The sequence below is a fragment of the Oreochromis aureus genome, linkage group 10 (genome assembly GCF_013358895.1).
Source record: "Oreochromis aureus strain Israel breed Guangdong linkage group 10, ZZ_aureus, whole genome shotgun sequence".
NCBI lineage: Eukaryota > Metazoa > Chordata > Actinopteri > Cichliformes > Cichlidae > Oreochromis > Oreochromis aureus.
In genome coordinates this window covers 30,743,281-30,764,209 of record NC_052951.1, presented here as the reverse complement: position 1 = coordinate 30,764,209, position 20,929 = coordinate 30,743,281, and the positions used below count along the sequence as shown (strand labels likewise).

Sequence of the window (20,929 nt, the reverse complement as noted above, 5' to 3'; positions counted from 1 at the left end):
AAGAAAACCAGTGGCAGCTCAAGATTGGAGTTCCAGTTTCTCCTGCCTTGACTAATATTACCTACTTTATAGGGAGACAGCCATATTATTATGGCTGAGGAGAGTCTCAGCAATTTCCTTTAGCATCTGGTGATGGTGCAACCGGTAGTGACCCTCCCCTAGGGCCTCTTGGCAGCTGGTCAGGATGTGCTTGAGTGGACAGGAAAGTGTTTCAGTCAAGGTTTGTAGGGCAAGGTAAGATGTCATCTACAGCTTGGATTAAGAATTTAATGCACTGGGACTCTGCTCACCAGATATCTTTTCACATTCTATTGCATTCGTCCATCTCATCCAAGCTCCCTGCTGCTTCAGGACTGATATAGACTTCTGCAGTGAAACTTTATAAAAATCTTTTTAATCTAACTAAAGCGACCAATGTCGTTGCCAGCATTTATGCTTGTGTATGAAACATTATGTGTTAATTACCTTGTCGTTATGTCCCCAGTATTAAATATATGGTGTCAGCCTTGAAAGGAAGAGATACAATGCTGGGACATAGATCCCCGTCTTTGTTGTGGTCATTTTTTATTTCCTTTTAGCAGCAAACATATTTGACCCTAAAGCTTTTCCTTTTCTTTATACATTCCCTCATGCCCATTCCAATACTTTTCAGTCTCCCTCCAGGAATTTGCTGACATCTCTGAGTCCTTATTTTGAGGCAATGATTACTACTCTCTCACTGATCTCGCTGTGGAGAAGCTGCTGGAAATACATAGGAATATACAGTACTCAACAGAACAGGTCATTGTGGGCTGTGCTGACATCTCGACATATGTAATTACATTTCTTTTGGCACACATTAGCTCGTGGTGTAGATTGCATCATAGGGTTTCAGAGAAGTTTGTCATTAGAGGAAAACAGGAAACCTGAAAAAGAGTGGTATACACTAACATGTACCTATGGCATAGATTTAGCACAGAAATAAATAAAGTAAATATCCCATGTCATGCCTGCCATCCTGTTGGTCCCATTGACTTTAATGTTGTGTGACTTAATGTATATTTAAAGTCTAAACTTGGGGGCAAACAAAAAGAGTTTTTAAGCCTTACGTCAGGTATGTGTCAAAATATAGTGGGGCAGACAAGACTAGATATACAGAAAGGCCTGATTGTTGATCTGGCACAGGTGAACAGTTTGGGGACTGACAAGGCAAGAAGACAAAGACCATGCACGAAGTGACAGATGCACATGAAGACCGCAGATTAACAGAGGAATACAGGACGCATGATTAAAAAAGAGAACATGAAGCAGCAGATGAATATGCATAAAAGTGAAGAACTGAAATCCCAGTGCAAGTACACTTTAATTTTTGGTAGAGTCACTTTTTAAATTTTTTTGCTGCTTTATCAGGTTTGACTGACGATTCAACACATGCAGGTTTTTTTTGTGTGACAATGAAAATGAAGTTAGAAAATTTTGACTGATGAAATGCTTGTTTGTTGTCATCAGGAGTCTGTTCTGTAATTTCTTCAGCTCTCTTATTAATACTCTGTTGCTTTTGTCAGTGACATTGATTTTTATTCCAAATGAAAAGGACTTGTGTCTCAGAATTACAGCCAGAAACAAACCCCGAGTTCTATTCAGTGGTATCACAATCACACTGCACATCAGCTACTCTGTGATGGAGACCTGCCATTGGCAGATTGATCGTCCAATTACTTCCCCACTTTCTACTCCTTGATGGGATCAATTGAGCAAATCACTGCAATACTTCATTTCAAATAAGGAGTGGCCTGTACTCTGTAACTATGCAGAGTGACTTTTGATCCATCTCCAGTCAGATGTTGAGGCAGTCTGGCAGTCACACAGCACGGCTCCCACAGCAGGCAACAGTACAGCCTCCAACCTGCAGCAACTGTTGAGCTGACCACAAGAAGCCTGCTGCTAATTTTGCAGAAATATGTCACTGACAGATTTTGATTGTGTTGCGATGGAAAATGATTCCAAAATTTGCCAGTGTGGTTTCACAGTCCTGCCAGTCTCAGCTGCTTGTTGAATGAAACCAGAAACATTTTTGCACCTGCCCAGTTGCTCTTGTTGTCAAGATAAAGCAGTAAATAAAAGAAGGCCCATTTTTCTGCCGGCTGGAATGATCACAACAAGATAGAATCTGATGCCGTTTCATGTTGGTTTTTTTAATACTGTGAGTCCAGCCAAAGAAAAATGTGACACTAATAGAGTCTGAGTGCTGAAATCTGTTTGTCAGATTTACGCCATGTCTCAGTTTTTCCTCTATCTTTATTTGTTTTCGTTATAAAATTCAACAGCCTTTCAAATGTGTTTTCTTGTGATTTGATTTATTTATGTGGATTTCATTTTTTTTCTTGCTTTTTAAGAACGTTCTGGTGGTGGATGGGTTCCCTCAATACTTGTGTTTTGGGTTTTTTTGTGTGTATTTGGATATTTTGTTGACATGGTTGGTTATTAATATTGCAAGCTATTAAACATGGCGCAGAACAACAAACAAGAACCAACTCAGGCTAAAATGAACGGGACCATTTTCAAAAACATACAGAATTTCTAACATTGTTTCTTTTCAGCAAGTCGACTTAAAATCAGAAAAATAATAACATGTAGCTGCTCTTCAAAGTTTTTATAGCCCAGATTAGCATTTTGCTAATTGTAGTTCAATTCAGGTCAGTTATTTATATAGCGCCAAATCATAACAACAGGTGCCTCAAGGTGCTTCATAATGTAAGGTAACAATCCTACTGTAATACAGAAAAAACCCCAACAAACAAATGACTCCCTTTGAACAAATGCTTTGGCGAAAGTGGAAAGGAAAAACTCCCTTTTAACAGGAAGCAACATGAGTCAGAAGCAGGCTCAGGGAGGGGCGTCCATCTGCCACGACTGGTTAGGGGTGAGGGGAGGAAAGTGTAGTGAAAGTAAGTTATCCTCTGTGCAATAAGTCAGTCTCATTATGGTATGGCTATTAGATTACAAGATAAATCAGCACTTACTTTGATTATATAATGTTTGAAAGTGGTCATTCTGCTCAGTCAGTTTAATGGTAATCCATCTATTTGGATCTATTATCCATCTATCTATTTGACTTTCACTTGGGCACGTTACAGATGATCCTACAGATGGTAGGCTGTAAAAAGTCCACCCAATCAAAAGTTTTAAACTTTCCTTTTTTCCTGTGGACCTTATTTCTATTTTCTCGAGGTCAAAAATTGTAATTGTGATTATTTTCTTGGGTCTTGATTATTTGCACTAGATTCCAAAGCAATATGTCCTGGAGTTTTTAAGACATTTGAGGTGCTTATTGTTGACAGACACACTGACTCATGCACCTTCTGACCCACTGACATTTTTTGGCTATATAAAGAGAGACCGATACAGTATATAGATTTAGCTATAGATATTATATAAACATTAGTGAATACACAATCAGTTACAATTTGGAACAGGTTAGTTAGATTTGTTGTTTTGGCTGCCTGAGAAAGCTACTGTCAGCAGTGTCGAGCTACAGTCTTATCAACACTAGCAGCCTCACCATCATGATGGAGCAGTGGGAAGAGGAAGCAATGGTGATGAAGAGATAGGAGATGATTTGTGGGACAGGCAGCGATGGGGGGTGACTGAAAGGGGAGAAAGAGGAGGCATTGCAGAAACACAGAACAAATTTTGCCATGTTTATTCATTCAAGTCAGTTTGTGTGTGTGCGTGTGTGTGTGTGTGTGTGTGTGTGTGTGTGTGTGTGTGTGTGTGTGAATGAGGGTGAAGGGAGATAATGAGGTAATGGCGCTCAGTGAAGTGTGACGGAGAGACGCGGGAGAGAGTGATATGAAGAGGGAGGTTGAGAGGGAGACAGACGACAGAGGACAAAAGCAGCTAATTGAGTGTTGCCATTTAGAGATGTGGAGCCATCACTGGGAGCTGATCGATTCAAACGTCTTTCTGAAGAGGAGATAACCAGATGAGTCACACTTACTGTGTGAAGACAAACTAAACGAATTATACTGTAGCGCTGCTATTGTATACAGTGGCCTCTGCATTAAGTTATAAACCTGTAAAATTCTGGCCTGTCTTTTAAAGCAGCATACCATATTCACTTCTTTTTAAGCCAACCTTTAGTGCCTTCCTTTCTTTGCTGCTGATTGAGTAAGTGATATGTTCTTCCTATAACTAAATTGAGCTCTTCTAAAAACTCCATAACTCTAGGCATTTGACACAAGTACAGAAACATAATTTCCATCATTACAAAGCAATGGTGAGGGATATTTGCCTTCATGATAAATTTTTTTGTTTGTTCTCTCTTTTTCAAAGTAGTATTTTCATAATATGGACATTAAAAAATTGTTAAAGTGTATTTCTTATACCTAAGTAAGACACGATCAAAAAGCCATGAAGTAAAAAGGTTGATGGGGAGTTTAAAAACATTATGATGAATGCACACAAGAGTCTTGTGGCAAGACACAAGGGTTCCTTAAATTTTGCATTATTTCTTTTTTGTATAAATAAAGCCATTCCTCACACAAACCCACATTTCTTTTGTTATATTTGGTAATCTCCAGATGAGTGATACTCATTCGAAACAAGTTTCATTTTCATTTTTCATTCCCACTGTTTTTTCATATCTACTTAATGAAGTAGCACATTTAGACGGAGCTTCTGAAACCAGCAGACTTCCAACTCTTGCACAATTTAAGGTTCAGATTAAAGATAATTCTGAAGAGTCGTAAAAACAAACTCTCAATTCTGAGATTGCTAGGGTCAGTAAATTATGCAAGATTGTTGTTTGACAATTGTTGAGCAGATGTTAGAAGATCTGTGTAGGTGGAAAAACTACATAAGCCTAACAGGCTTTAATACACAAAGTATTATTGTTATTATTATTATTAGTAGTAGTAGTAGTAGTATGTAACCTTCTGTTAGTAAGATGCTATTGTGTTTACTTTCAGGTACACAAGGATCTCTTTTATTACTTTTGCATGATTTTTTTTTCAGTACGTTATCATCCATAATTTTTCTTACTGACAAATCTCTCAGTCTTTTCAATCTTTCAGTTAGGTTGTGCTTTGAAAAGAAAAAAAGGAAAAAGAAAAAACTGAATTTGTTGTGTTTCTCTGTTTTAGTTTTGATCTTAGATAAAAAAAATTTTAAAAAACTACACATCACAGTGAGTAACTTGTATACTTTTTTTCGTACTGATTTCTGACATTTACGGTGTTGTCAATGTACTTTACAGCCGTTCGTGCACTTCGATGGCATACCTGTGGCATGAGTAAACTGTTTTTGTAAGGACTTGAAGGACACTGTTCTGCAATGGAAAACAGGCTGGTTCTGAGCTCCTTTGTGATTTCTTGCCGCTGTGGCATCTAAACTATGAATTCCTAAAGAAATAAAAAATGTTCTCAAAATACATTGTTATTATCTCACAGTCCCAGGTACCGTTTAAAAGCTCGGTTATTGTCTGTGTGAACCTCTATTACGTTATTTTATTCTTTCCTGACTCTGTGCTGATTTAATCTGTTTCTTTCCTGATTGCAGTGTGATAGTGATCAGGATAGTGTGACAGTGGGATGGTGTGATTATGCTCTAAGATCACTGATTTTAATGAAGATTGAAATTGTATTTGGTAGAAAAAAGAACTTTAAAAAAAAAACACACTTACATCTATAACTTGTTCCCGATGCACTGTCCTATTCTGACTTGTTAAAGGGTTATGCCACTGACGTAAAACATGTGGTTTCTTGATCAGGGCCCTTTGGCATCACATATAAGGGCACTGAATACCTCTGAAAATAATTTTCAATGTGCAAAGTTTACACTGTGAAAAAACTTAATGTCGGCAAGCTGTTGGTGCCAAGCAGCAAAATGTGAAACTAAAATATGACTGAAAACAAAGTGCAAAAGTACAAAGCTCGCAAATGAGACAAAATCTGTGCTCCCCTGCCTGTGAAATCTTTTACTTGCAACCAAACTTCTGCCATCTAATAAGGACTATCCATCCATCCATCTGTCATCATCCATTTGAATATCGACTGCTAGCTTTTTCTGCAGCCAGTGTGTCAGGACCTCAATGAAAAGAGGACAGCTTGTGCAGATGTGTCTCATGTCATCAGGCCAGACCAAGCTCCTTTATAAAATAAATAAATTAATAATTGTATTCCGATTAGTTTGTCTACATTGATCTACTTTCTTTGAAAGCAATGATTGCTGCCAACAGCTGGTTTTCAGTTAGAATTTCTTTGCTCGTTGTTACTGGTAACAGAGGCTTCTTCAAATTTCTTAAAGGCATACACCACCAATTTAGCATTGCAGCAAAGGTTGAAATCCCAGTAGACAGTTTAAGTCTTTCAAACTTCCTGCAGCAGAACAAGAGGTGTTGTTTTATTCATTCAGTGCATTTTCCTGACTTACTTTTCTCACTTCAGCCCCAGCCAATGCTGACTCAAGTGAAATTACTTAAGGAAATTCATCAGGCTTTCCTCGGAGTAAAACAGAATGTGAAATTACATGCAGATCAGCAAAACACTGGCAGCAAACTTGACATCATTTGTTTGCTGTGCACCTCCTCGTGCTTCCTGTCCCTAACAGAGTGGCAAACACTGACCTACAATATGCGCAGCCACTCCCTTGAGAATAATTTATTTCATGAGAGCTGCAGAAATTCCAGAAATCATGGAAAGAAAATTGACAGAGTGTGATGGAGTTCACAAGGGCACTGGAATATTTTGCTGGGGGAATAAACAAGCAGCTCCAGTCTTTGGTGGTGTGCCAGCGCTTCTAGGGATTAATCCACCACCCTGAAAACAGCTCAGTGTGCCATGTTGGACCTGCTGTGTTTCAGCATTAATTGATTTTTTTTAAAAATCCATTAGAGAGGATGTTGCTTGTGTGTGGACTGCAGTGTTGTGTGTTTGACTTTGAGCTCATAGGCCCTACGACTTAAAGCCTGATCTCTCTTTGGTGTATGTTTTTTTTGTTTGTTTGTTTGTTTTTTTAAATATGTATTTGCATAAAACATTATGTAACCAAGAACGTTGTTTTTCTGGTAACTTCTTATGTTTCATTTCGTGTTAATATCCTTTAAAAACAATGAATGCAGCCTTCTGGAATTTAAACTAACCCATATCTATAGATCAGACAACACTAGTGAGTAATTGTAATTTCTGGGATGTCAGTTTAGTAATTTTAAAGATTAGTGAATTTACAGACGTTATACAAGAATTCAGCAAAGCGACAGATTTATGGGCTATGATTTTATTTAATGTAAGACATTTTAATAATAACATTACAGCTAATATATTCAAAGGATAATGCAATGACTCACTAGTCTTATGAAGAGGCTCCACTTGGTCAGTGTAGTTTTAGTTCATGAACCAAAGTAAGACAAAAATAATCCACAAATTTATTTTGACACACATGACATTTTAATTGTGTGTCATCACTGAGACAAAGGTACGGTGGCTCTGAGAGGTCAAATGTACCTCAGGGTAAAAAAATGCCAGCAGATTCTAGAAAAGCACACAAAACAAAAACAAAATTTAAAAAAAAAGTTCACAACAAAATTAAATAAATACAAAATAAAGAGAAAGCTCACAAAACACAAGAGAAGTCTTCTATAGGAGAAAATAATGTGACAGAGCAGCTGCAGAAGTGATAAGCTAATCGTAAACGGCTGTTAGCAAACATGCGTCTACCATATTATATAAATCATGGAAATAAAACACACATTACCTTTATCTTTTCACCGGTAAATCCTCGGCTTCTTTGAAGTGACATGTTTTGGCACTTCCACAGTTGTTTCGTCACGTTATTGTCTCCCCGAAAAACTCTGCTTTTTTTGTGCGTTTCCAGCATTTTTTCATATGCTGGTGTTTTCTTAAGGTGCAGTGCGTTTGACCTCTCAGGGCCACCATACAAAAGCCTGAGGGCTGCTGTCATGTCTCTGAGTTTGGCCCCATGTGAGATGATAAAAGATGGCGGGAAAACTCCAGGACTGTTCATGTAAAATGTGAGTGACAGACTCCAGGGAGGTAAACTAACAGAAATGGATGGATGATATCACGGGAGTTCAGGTGGAATCCACTCTGTGCCAAATAAATAGGCTGGACTCCTATCACCAGCCTGCTGTATGATGAGTGATTCATGCCTCTGCTGTATACACTGTGAAATGGCCCCAACGCCTCAGCCTTCCAGTTTCCTCTGCTTCACATTCTAATAAAGACTAATGTGTTTGCCGACATCAGCTCACTCTCATTAGAGTGATTAATTGCCTCCTTGGTTATGGTAAACAGTACGAGCTGTATCACAATTTATTGAGGGAAAATTAACCAATCATAATTAAATGCTCTGATCTGTCTTCCTCACCTCTCCCTATACAAGCTCTCTTCACACACGGGGTGAGTGTTCTTTGATTAATTTTGCCTCGGTTCCTGTCATTGGAAGGATGATGTAAACGTTACTTTGAGCGGGGTGAGTGTTCATAAAGAGCAAGAGTCACCCTTTTAATTGTCAGTAGTTAATGGGTTGATTTATTGCATGAGCATAAAGTGAGGAGACTCTGCTTTTTCCTCTCAGTTTGATGCTGACCTTACAGAGACCTTCCGCCCTTGTTGCAATGTCACATTTTACAGAGTGTAGGTCAGCTGCTGTGTAACATGGGCTGAAAGTAATGATCTTCGCTGCAGTCCAATGGAAGGCAGGAAGGGGAAAAAAAATATGGAAAGTCTCGAAATGAAATTCAAGGAAGGGCAAGAGAACTAATTTCGGATTAGTTTTTGATGGAATGATAAAAAAGTAAGTCTTCAAATAGCAACATCAATGTGAGCAAAACATATGAAGTAAATGTACAAAATACCCGAGCATGTATGCATCAGATTACTTTGATCCATTTGTATTAAAGATGGAATAAATGTATTTAATCAGTTGTCCAGTCAATAGTTGACTGCATAATCTCTAGCTGTCATTGGTTACAGTGCAAGGAGGATTTGCTGATGTAGAACATAAAGGCATTGACTTTATACAGCCATAGTTACCCATTAGCTTGTGAAACTCTCCAGTGAAGCCTTAATGTTGGACCTAAATGTTGGTTTTTTTATCACTCAGAAGTGACCATTCTCTGAATGTGACTTTACTAGACTTGACTTACTTTTGGAGCCAACCTCAAGTGAGGGCTGCAGTTTTTCATTTGCTAATAGCATTTAGCTGTTTAAATAAGTATCACAGTACTCATCATTCATCATTCATGTAGTAAACAGTGGCTATATAGATCAGTGCAAAGACTGGCATGAATGGAAAGAAATCCTGCATCTCATATATTTTCACCGTTTTATATTTTTTTAAAAACCCTATGACCGTCTGAGAAGAAATACAGTTTCTGTAAGTGAGAAGAAAATCCTATCTGTGTTTATTGCTGTGATTTGCTGCTTTTCCATCCGTCCATCCATTTTTAGCTGCTCTCTCCTTGGCCACCACCACTGGTGGGCGGGGGTGACATCGAGGTGTGCCCAGGGCCTAAGAGGTACCCAGGTGATATCCTAATTAGATGCCCGAACCACCTGACTCAAATGTTCTCCTCTGAGCTCTTTACCTCACTTATCCAGATGACCAACCACCATTTGGATTAGGCTCATTTCCACCACTGTCCAGTGGCGTGTCTAGAAAATTTTTGTTGGGGGGGCCAGGTAGGGGCACAGATTTGGAGAAGGGTGGCAGATGTAATTGGCAGATAATGCTAAAAAAATTCTACCAACAGTTAACCATCATTCAATAACCCTATAAACCTAATAACTGAATTTGGTTTTGACTCTTATTAGAATGAGGTTTTAACCACTACGGTGCAAAGTTTTTAGATACTGCATTGATGAAGTACAAGAGATACAATCAGTGCTTTGTCAGTGTTTACTCAGCATTCAAGGACAGCAATATTTGCATAGTATTTTTACTGACATATAGTGCACATATGTTTTGGGCAAAAACATTTTGGAATATTAAAATACAAACATTTTTAACATACAATTGGCAAATTAGCCAATGCAAAACTTTATCTTCTTTTTTTAATAGGCAGATAATCTTCTCAGAAACTGGTGTTTGATTTTGAAACAGGAAAAAAGTGGGGAAACAAATGAAAAGACTAACATTTGAATGAAACCTGAAAGCAAGTAAATACTTTCTATGCTGCCTTATGATAAACTTTGGTAATATTGATGTATAAAGAACAACACTGGCCGATGATGAAATACAGTCAGCTGGCATGGTGACACTGCCAGTATTAACATGCAGGGCTGGACTGGGACAAAAAATCGGGCATTTTGACTACAGACCGGCCCACCAGGTATTAAAGCCATAAAGCCTTTGAATGAAAACAAACGCTGTTGTGACAGTGATGTACACTGTCCTTTGGTATATGTATGATTTCTATCAATTTTACGTCAGATAAAAACTTTGTTCGCAAGATTCAGATAATTATTTATTAAAAGCTAGATATTTTAAATGAGAATAAGTAAGAAAAGTATTTCTTTGTGCCCCCTTTCCTGTTAATGCCCTACCTGGCCCCTGGCAAAACTTTGCTAGACCCGCCCCGCACAGTTACCAGCTGTCAGCTACTTAGAAAAGGATCCTGGTGTTATTTGTCTCTCAGAAACAGTTCATAACTTCCCTTCAACTCATTCATGTCACCTAAAAGGTAAACCTGTTTCTCCATCACCTGTTCAGCTCTGATGATTCAGTAAGGACATCTCCTGGTTTCTTCTGCATGTTTCCCTCTCACCACATATCCAAACCAACATCATGACCAGCAGCTTTACAGCTGTGGCTCCAGCAAACATCAGCTGATACTAGAAATTAATATTAAACATGCTGTTGTTTAGCGCGACATCTGCTGGTTTCCTCTTTCTGGCCCAAAGTGGGCGATAAACAAACAAAAGAGAAAAGCCGATCAGCTGATCATTGATCAGTTTCATGATTGAAGTAGCAACAGGAGAGGGAGGGGAGAGAATGAGAGAAGAGGCAGCTGTGCAGCGTAAACACAGAATAACTCCAGCTTTGTGTCTTTTTCATTCTAGCTTAAGTACGGGACAAACTGCGTCTCTTCTCAGCTCAATACGAAACCTGTAATATTTTCTCTGAATGAGGGACCATTCCATTTTTTAAGGAGCCGTTGGAAACTCTACTAACTAACCTTATGAATAAAATAAAGTTCACCATCAGTAACATCACAGCACCCACCCAGCTGTATAGAAACTCCATCATGCTAGCTAGCACGCAGTACGAGTTTTTGTAACTGACTGTAAAAAGTCAGCATAACGAAAATAAACTCCACCTAAACTTGGTTTATATCTGACCCAGATAGACTGCAGGTCATAACTTCTTACCTGAAGTTCAGTTCACCTGACACTCGGACCAGCAGCCGCCTCGGGTCTCTCCTCCTCCTGCCTACCCTTCCCTCATCCACCTGCTAGCCGCCGTGGAAGCTCCGCCATGCTCGATGGCCAGTCCAGCTATGTTAAACTGTTAATCTTTCGCCGAAAAACTGTTTTCTGCGGTGCCGTCTTTCGTGCTTGGCTCTCCTACCTTTGCTAACATGATGCTCATAGCGCAGAAGCCGATGCTGCATTCACGTACACTCGGATATCTGAGCTTCACTGTGAAAACATAATCGTACATTTGATATTTCATTGGATTTTATTGTTTTGGCTTCGGGGTGGCACCTGGGGTGGCCAGTCTGGTTGGGGGGGTGGCCTGTTCCCAGGCCACCCCGCTGGACACGCCACAGCCACTGTCACGTTACCACCACAATCTCATTCTTTTGGTCACTACCCAGAGCTTGTGATGATAGGTGAGGGTAGGAACGTAGATCTAGTAAATCAACAGCCTCACTTTGACACTCAGCTCTCTCTTTGCCACAAATGACCAGTACAGTGTCTGCATCAGTGCTGATGGAAACACCAATTCATCTGTCAACCTCCCGCTCAACTTTCCCTGCTGCTGTTCCAAAGTACTTCATCTTCTGGAAATAAAACAAAACAAAGATAAATAAATAAAATCCTGGAATATAAGTTGGGAGAATGAGGATTGGGTAGAGATGTTTTTATTTACCAATTTATAGTCTTCTTAATTTCTGATCAAAGTTTAACTCTTCTTTCTTAACCTTTCTTCATATTGAAAATATAAAACCATCTGCAGTCATTCTTCCTTCCACTGCAGGTCATCTTCATGTATTTAAAAAAGGCAGCAGGCAGAGCAATTTTATATTTCTCTTCCTCTCCATCAAAGTCAGCTCAGTAGGATTTCTGTATTTGGCATGAAAGCAAAGAGTTTCTAAAGGATGACGTTAAAAGGTCAACGTTTCAGCTACTCTTAGTCTATCTTCCTTCTTCTTTAGACAGGCAGTATTGTGACTGTTTGTAAAGAAGCTGTCAAAATTATATGTCATGTTTTCAGTACTTCAAGAAGGTTTTCTATTCAAACCACTGGGCTTCTGCTCTTATCCTCAAGAATGATCACCTAGCATTAAAACCTGACGTTAAGGGAGTGTGTATAAATAGCATAGTTTGTGTTTAATGTCTATGTGTTTTAGGCTTTTTGAATGTGAAAAGGTTAGGATTGGGGATAAGGTCATGGTCAGGGCATCTCATGGTGTGAAATGCCAGCCTCTTTCAGGGTATCAAATACTGCTTTTTAGTATTAGTAATGGCATAAATCTAGTGCATCATGGGACCGACAGAAACCTTGTGAAGAGTTGATGCCATATCTGCAGTGTTTAATGCTATGAAAGGGTGTATTTTAACCCAAACTACACTCTCATCCCAAACCTAACAGACGAGTTTACGGTGCTTCAACCTAACAAAACAGTTTTAGTGCCTAAACCGAAGACAAAGGAAATTAACAAATAGGCCTCAAAGCGTCATCTTCTTCTAGCTGACGATGTGTGGCTAACACAACTGCTGTCTCTGAAGCTTCAAATTCCAGTCTTCAGTGAGGCTGGCTCTTTCCTACGCATTTTATGCTCATCTTTTACCAACAGAATCTGACAGAGCATAGGTATTTGATGTCCAGCCAATTGGAAATGAACTGTGATTCTTTATGTCATAAAATTGCATGAAAAGAACCTAAATTCAGATTTGTTAAACAAAAAGGCAGCTTTATTGGCAGAATGCTCACAACAAGTCTGTATAAAAAATCCAAACAAAATCAGCAAAAAATTTCCAGGCAGGAATATATTCCATGCTCCGGATAACTCAAAACTCAGATGTCAGAATTTAAGAGTGTTGCTTCTCGAGCCCAAGTTAGATCCTTCCAGATAAAGTGAGGAAAACGTTTTTCGCACTTGAAAACATCACTGGATAGAGCGTGGTCAGTGCAAATACACAACAGTACAGATTAAAGGTTTCACAAATTATTTGCATTCAGGGCCGCCATCTTGGATCTGTGCTATCATGAGTGTGCATGTATCAACCATGCATGCAGCCTGTTACAGTTGCTCCTGCTTTTCTCTTCACTTTAACTTTTCCTTACTCATTTCTTGCCCTTTACTTTGTTCTTAGTGTTCGTCTGTTTAATAGCTTTCCTTTCAATCATGTGGATTGAGAGAGTTTTTGTTCTACATAATTTCCTTAAGGATTAATAAAGTATTCTGATTCTGATTCTGATTGGATTGTTAACTCTTGGTTGAGTGGGAAATCTTGGAACTCGGAAATTCCAACTTCCTAGTTATTCAGGAAAGTGAAAACTACAAAGGACACTCACACAGACACACCGAGGGCCAATCAGGGAAATGAGACATGGGAACACACAACAGACACAATCCAAGAGGAGAAAGTAAAACTGAATACAAAGCACACAAGCCAAATTAGTACCAAAGGAAAAACAGGAAATAGCTTATGCAAAGGTTAGATATACAACTACACACAGCAGCTTTACACTAAAGAAATGGAAATTCAAAAACTCAAAATATTAACATAAGTAAGAGAAACGCTCTAAATAATCACAAAAATACCAAATCACAAAGAATGAAGTGTTTCCATAAATTAATCCATGATATCAGTTGGGTAAAATAGAGCATTCTAATCTGTTCACATATTTTGCCCTGTGATGAAGGAAATGCTGTGTATAAAAAAACAAAAAACATTATTACATACATTATTTCATGCTCTGGATTGTCAAAATGTTGCCATTTATTGTGCTTGTTATGCAAACAAAAGAGCCCATGCCACCTACACAGACAGTCAAACTAATAATATAAAATGTCTCACATTTTAGGTTAGATTTGTTAAAGGCCTTTAAATTTTATATGAAAAGCATTAAAATGTAACAAGGAAAAATATAAAAAAAAGACTTCTCTCTTTAGGGAGACCATTATACCAGCTCATTTCAATGAATAATGGTACTCACACCTAACTATGCATTTACAGATCTTTGACTTGATTACAATGATAGACTGAATTTTCACAGTCAGAAATTTTCAGCAGTCTTTTTAGCAAATTGCAGATTGTTCTGCAAAAAATGTGTGACACATCTTAATCTAACCAAATGTCAGGGTATAATGTGCTAGAGCTTTCATTCGCTTGTTACATTTTAGCTATAAAGAACTATTCTTTGAGAAACATTGTTGCGAGAATGAGCAAATATTTGTAACAAATGGAAAGAATACCTCTTTATATTCATATATTTATAGCAATATGTGCAAGCAATTGTCCAAATGAGATCTTAACAAGGAGATTTTCACATTTCATTGTTTGTGCATCTCCTGGCAGCCGGTTTTGAACGCCGTCTGATCTTGCTCATTAAATGGATTCCTAGAGTTGTTGTTTTATCTATTTCCTGAACTGAGATTACCTTCACTCATATTTGCAGACATTTGTCCTACATAAGTAAAACATCACAGCCCTGCAGCTCGTCAGTCTGATTCATTGCTCCTGTGGTTAAATGTTCTGTCTGTAATTTCTGCATTTAAAATGGCAAAATCTCACAGGCAGAAAACTGAAGCACAGAACAGATTTTTTTTCTTCTTTTTGAAGGTTTGTGAAGTAGACACAGTGAGTGAACAGTAAAACTTTCCTGTCCCAAAACTTTCTTTTGGTACCTCTGCAAAAAAACAGCTGTTGTATAAACTGCTTATTGTGTGCAGAATAGCACTGGGTTGGAGTGTATCCCGGTTACCGGCATGGAGCATGGGCAGGAGGGAAGGTAAACTCAGTAGGTCGCCAGTCTTTGTGTTACGTACCAGTTCTTGATTCAAGGAGAACCAAAATGCAGAGACAGAACTGCACAGACAGGTTAAACAAACAAAAAAGGGAAACTAACTGGAGCTGGTGAAAGGTAGCAGAGGCAAATCCATGGCTGCTGATTCTACCAGAGTAATTCAGATAAAAATAAAAGAGGACATGCAGGAAGGTCAGCAGTTGAACTGACAAAGGACAGAAGGGAGTGACAGGATCTTACTGTCTGAGTGGGTGAGGAAGGACAGGTCGAATCAATTAGGACTGAGCACACAACCGCAGGAGCTGGAAAACAAAGACAGCAAAGATGCACAATGAGGTGAAAAAGTGAGAAGTGACAGAAAAAGAAAAATCACAAGACTGGTACACACACATTCACACATTTATTCACGCAAATACAGAGAAGATGTAACACCAACGGATGGACCAAGGAAAAACTAAAAACACTGAAATGTTGTTACTGGTAATACACACAGCCCAACTCTTTCACACTAAAGAAATGCAGAGAGAGATTTCTTTGTGTCTGCATTGTGGACATGTGTCCCTATTTAAATTTCTACTCCTAACAAAATGATCAATGCTACTATAGTATTTATTTTAGTGCTGAAAGAACACTTGCAATACAAAACAAAGGACAGTGTTGTGCTGAAAACTAAATGCTCAAGCATATGCATTAGCTTCTTACACAATGCATGGTGACGAATGATTTTGTTGTTGAGCTTGATCGATCTGAAGGTAAAGTATGAAAAGAATGAAAATAATTACAGCATGTACGGTTTGTTACAGTCTTCAAATGGCACTAAAATATTGTATTTAGACAACTGAAAATATGAGAGTCTTTCCTTTCTTGGTACTGATCAAAAAAATTACGACGTATTGATAGCAAAAAGTAGTTGATTGGTTTTAAAAGACACTAAAAGTGATAAAGAATTTACTGAAGCACAGTGGTCCTTTACCTCAAATCATCCCTACCTTCCTCTCTTTGCAGAGCACCTAAAGGTGGCACTGGAGGAGTACATGAAACGAATGCCCAAGGTTCGCATCTTGAGGACGAAGAAGAGGGAGGGGCTGATCAGAACTCGTCTTCTTGGTGCCGCTGCTGCCAAGGGGGAAGTCATCACCTTCCTGGACTCACACTGCGAAGCTAATGTCAACTGGCTGCCTCCACTGCTGGGTGAGAAACATGCTTACACACATCCATCCAGCAATCACTGAGGTGCCGATGACATATCTCCCATCCAAAAATCGGTACGTGGTCTTATACCAAAATTTGCAAGCCAGATAGGGTGTTATTTCCACAGCCAATAGCAATTCAGTCTGACGGCTTCCTTCAAAGTACGACTTCACACCACATTGTTGTAATAAAAATAGGAAATGCATGTGATTGTGATCACATAGTTATGATAGAGCTGCCATGATATAGGGTTCTAAGGATAAACATTACGTTTAAAAATGAGTTCATGTATACATAAAATGTATACACATGTATACACAAACCTTCAAAAAGAAGAAAAAAAATCTGTTCTGTGCTTCAGTTTTCTGCCTGTGGGATTTTGCCATTTTAAATGCAGAAATCATAAACACTGCAGTGCCTATGTAGAGTTTCAGACTCACTTAATAGTTTATCCAGGTTTGTTCCCTTTCACATTTCCAGTAACTAATATTCTGCTGCCTCAGCTACTTTCTTTATGGTTGACTAAAGTAAGGTGACTACCAATGAGGGGATTCACTTTTCTGTTGGCACATTTTTTTTCAACATACTGAGACTCATCTCCCACAGCAGTGCCACTGAAAACTGAGACACCACACAGGTGCAGTTGGACTGTTGTTAAATGATGAATTGGAGATAACTGAGAAATAAATTCATGGTTTAATCACCAAGTTTTTGTCCGATCTTGCTGTCTCATGATTCACTGTTAAACTGCACTACTGGGTCCTCACCGTGACTCAGAGCTGTGTCCACAGTTTGTAGCCTAATGATATTTTGTGTACAAGCTAAGTACAGCATATATCATTATGGTAATAGTGTTTACTTCATATGTCAGTTGTATCCACCAGCTTCTTGCACACTCCCAGTTCACATTGCCCTCTTGAACCATTAAAATATCAAAAATCTAAGGATGAATTTCCACATTTTCTACAGAGATTTATTATTATAAATTCTTTTGGCCACAATAATAACATTTACTGAAGTAAACAAAAAGAACATGTTTACAGACGTTCTGGCAAACAACTTTTCTTTTAGTAGAAAGATGTCCAACAGAAAGCCAGTCCAGGCAACATATTAGATGTCATTCAGCATTTGAATATTGGCTGAATGTTTAAATGTAGCACTGTGATTTTCCTGTTAAATTACTGCCAATTGTGACAAAAAAAACCAAAAATGTCCTGAAATTTCTGTTTTTCAAAACTTTTCACTTTAAGAAATTGCCCCAAAATATCACTTAATTTCCAAAAGATCATTTCAACCATTTTGACAGTTTAATTTTCAAATATTTTCAAATTACTTTACTTTTACAAATATTAAAATTTTCTTAACAAATAACTTTGAACGTTTTAAAAGTGCCTCACTTTTGCAACAAAAAAGACAAATCAAAAAATGTCAAAATCTGACAAATGTCAATTTCCAGATTTCATCACTTTTTGAAAATGTGATCACTCCCAAGGTCACGGAGCACAGGAATGTACAAAGTCCTGTTACTGCTGCCAAATTGCTTTCACTAAGAGAGAGCCAATCATTCTCAAACACAGAAAATATATGCACGCACACACACACACACACACACACACACACACACACACACACACACACACACACACACACTATCCCCGCTGTGAGACTGAGTGCTTCCTCTTCTGGCTGATGGACTTGCTCACTACCTCATTCTCACTTTATCAATTACCTCTTTCCATTAAGGACCCATGTTCAACTCGGTTTCCCAGCATGGCGCCATTCCCAGTTGGAACCATTTCACAGCAAACCTTATGACCCATGTTACCTCTCTGTCAAGCTGTTTACACATCAAGCGGGAATAGGACGTGTGTCTGCCAGTGCGTAACATAAACAAGCAGCCATGTTCATTACAGCCCACTGTGGCACTTTGATTGTTGTCAGGAGTGAAAGAGTTAGGACTGGAGGCTGTGGAAAAGTGAACATACTGTAGTTGCACTGCAGGTTTGCATTAGGTGCAGCAGTATCATTACTTTGAATTGGCAATAATGAATACACATATTGATATGATACATGATTTTTCATCTGAAAGAGGAGCGGAAATATTTTTTGTATTTTAATAATTGTTGAATCCAAATATAAAGTTGTATTGTTTGCTGTAAAAAATTCAAACTCAGGTATAAAGCTGCATTTTTAAAAACTACATCTATGGTGGACAATTTTCCTATCCCCTTCTGGATCATCGAAGACCTTAACTTATGGAGTGCTGTTGCCAAGAATCAGTTCAGAGCTGTATCCAAATGTAAATGTTCTGTGGAAGTCAGTAAAAGGAAGAAAACATACACTCACAGTCATATGGCAGCAACTCAGTGCATTAGGCATGTAGACATGGACAAGAAGACCTGCTGAAGTTCAAACCAAGCATCAGAATGGAAAAGAAAGTTAATCTAAGTGACTTGGCGTGGTTGTTGATGTCAGACAAGCTGAGGATTCAGTATTGTCTATAGAGAACATACCAGGGTATGCAGAAGAGTATCTCTATTCTATTCTGTTCAATTCAGTTTTATTTATGCAGCGCCAAATCACAACAACAGTCACCTTAAGGCGCTTTATATTGTAAGGTAGACTCTACAATAATACATGCATCTCTGAATGTGCGACGTGTCAAACCTTGAAATGGGCTACAGCAGCAGAAGACTGCACCAGGCGCCCTTCCTCTCAGCCAAGAACAGGAAACAGAGGCTACAGTCCACATGGGCTCACCCAAACTAGATATCAGAAGACTGGAAAAATGTCACCTACTCTGATAAGTGATTGCACCTTACCTGAATATTGTTGCTTATTATTGTCTATCCCTTTATGACCACATTGTACTCATCTTCTGCTGGCTCCTTCCAGCAAGATAACACACCATGTCACAAAGCTCAAATCATCTCAGATTGGTTTCTTGAGCATAACAGTGTTCAAAATTCACTCTACTACTATGCTATGAAGAATTAAGATGGTTATGAAAGCAAAAGGAGGTCCAAGCCAGTAAAGTAGCCGGTGAGTTTAGATACAAACAAAGGAGAGAAAAAGGGGGATAGAGAGGTTATGACCAAAGGATGAATCACTAAACAAAAACTAAATATGATAACATAAACAGAGGACCAAACAAAACAAGGGTTAACCAAGACTGAGTGTCATTTATTATTGTCCACATTACAACTTTTCTGCTGTTCCTTGCGGTTTGCCAGCATGCTACACAGAACTTCAACTTCAAGAGGTGTTACTCTTATTCACTTATTGTGTTAAAACTTTACTGTAAATATACTATTAGAGCAGAAACTGGCGCATCAGCTTTAAATTAAATTTGTAAGCCTGAATAAAAATGTAAAAAAGGAATTTATCTTAAGCACGCAGTGGATAGGACAGGAGACAGCATTTCATCAATTGTGAATCCATTGCCACTGAGTGACCTCCATCAACAAACAGACATCTCTCATTTAGTGACTGTCGATCTGAGTCTGACGCGTGTCAAAAGCACAGTAGAAAAGGGGCATTGTACACAAGCCAACAAGCACATACATAAAGTACACACATACAGCAAACAAACACGTAACTTGTCTTATTTATTTTTTTATTTAACTCAACATTATTCAAAAGTCTCTCTCTGTGTATCTCACAGACCGAATTGCCCAGAACAGGAAGGCTATTGTATGTCCAATGATTGATGTCATCGACCACGACAACTTTGGCTATGACACGCAGGCAGGGGACGCCATGCGAGGGGCGTTTGACTGGGAAATGTACTACAAACGGATTCCAATCCCTCCAGAGATGCAGAGGGATGACCCCAGTGAACCCTTTGAGTGAGTAACGCAAGTTTAAAAGTAGTGCACTTAAAATCTAATCAGTGATTTAAAGCTTTCCATCCACAGCATACCTATTTCATTTAAATATGCGTTAAGATTTTGAAGGATTTTATTTAAATGACCTAAATGATGAATGATAATTGAAGTCCACTCCTCTAAAATGCTTTTATTGAGCATAATCTTCTCGTTATCCAGGCTGAGCTGTTGAAAGTCTCTTTCTAATAACGGCGTATGTCGTACTTTGTCTTGTGAGTAAAGATGATGTTGGTTTGTGAGGCTTATTTTCTCCCTACTGTGGTGTAAGTGAGTTGCCAGGATCACACATTCAGTGGGCTGCCTAGACAGAAAGTAGACATGATATGGGGAGTGAATGTCTTTATAGAAATGATAATACTTTTAGCAGGATGTCTCCCATGTCCAAATTGATACTATTTTACTATATTGATAAGGATGTTGATACTTCCATTAAGAAGATGACTTTTGTTTGCTTTGTTTATAATTTTCATTTTTAAAATACTGTAGTTCAAACAGTTACTTATGATGCATTTACTCCTACTCCAGTAATGTTACTGTTGGGATTTTTAAAAAGAATTGCAGAATCAGGTATATATATTGGATGTTTCTTAAAGTAGAGATCAGCTCTTATTTTTTTTGTCTGCTTGAACATAAGTATTGATTACAGTAAAATA

General features: G+C 38.4%; 1 protein-coding gene across 1 annotated transcript in view; it reads left to right on the top strand.

Moving 5' to 3' along the window:
• Positions 1 to 20,929, top strand: part of LOC116328502 (polypeptide N-acetylgalactosaminyltransferase 10-like) — a 122,203-nt gene that overhangs the window by 76,871 nt on the left and 24,403 nt on the right. Inside the window, exons 5-6 of the mRNA XM_039617859.1 lie at positions 16,204 to 16,389; positions 20,054 to 20,237. Of these exons, the coding sequence (XP_039473793.1) occupies positions 16,204 to 16,389; positions 20,054 to 20,237 (370 nt within the window). The remainder of the gene's footprint in view (positions 1 to 16,203; positions 16,390 to 20,053; positions 20,238 to 20,929) is intronic.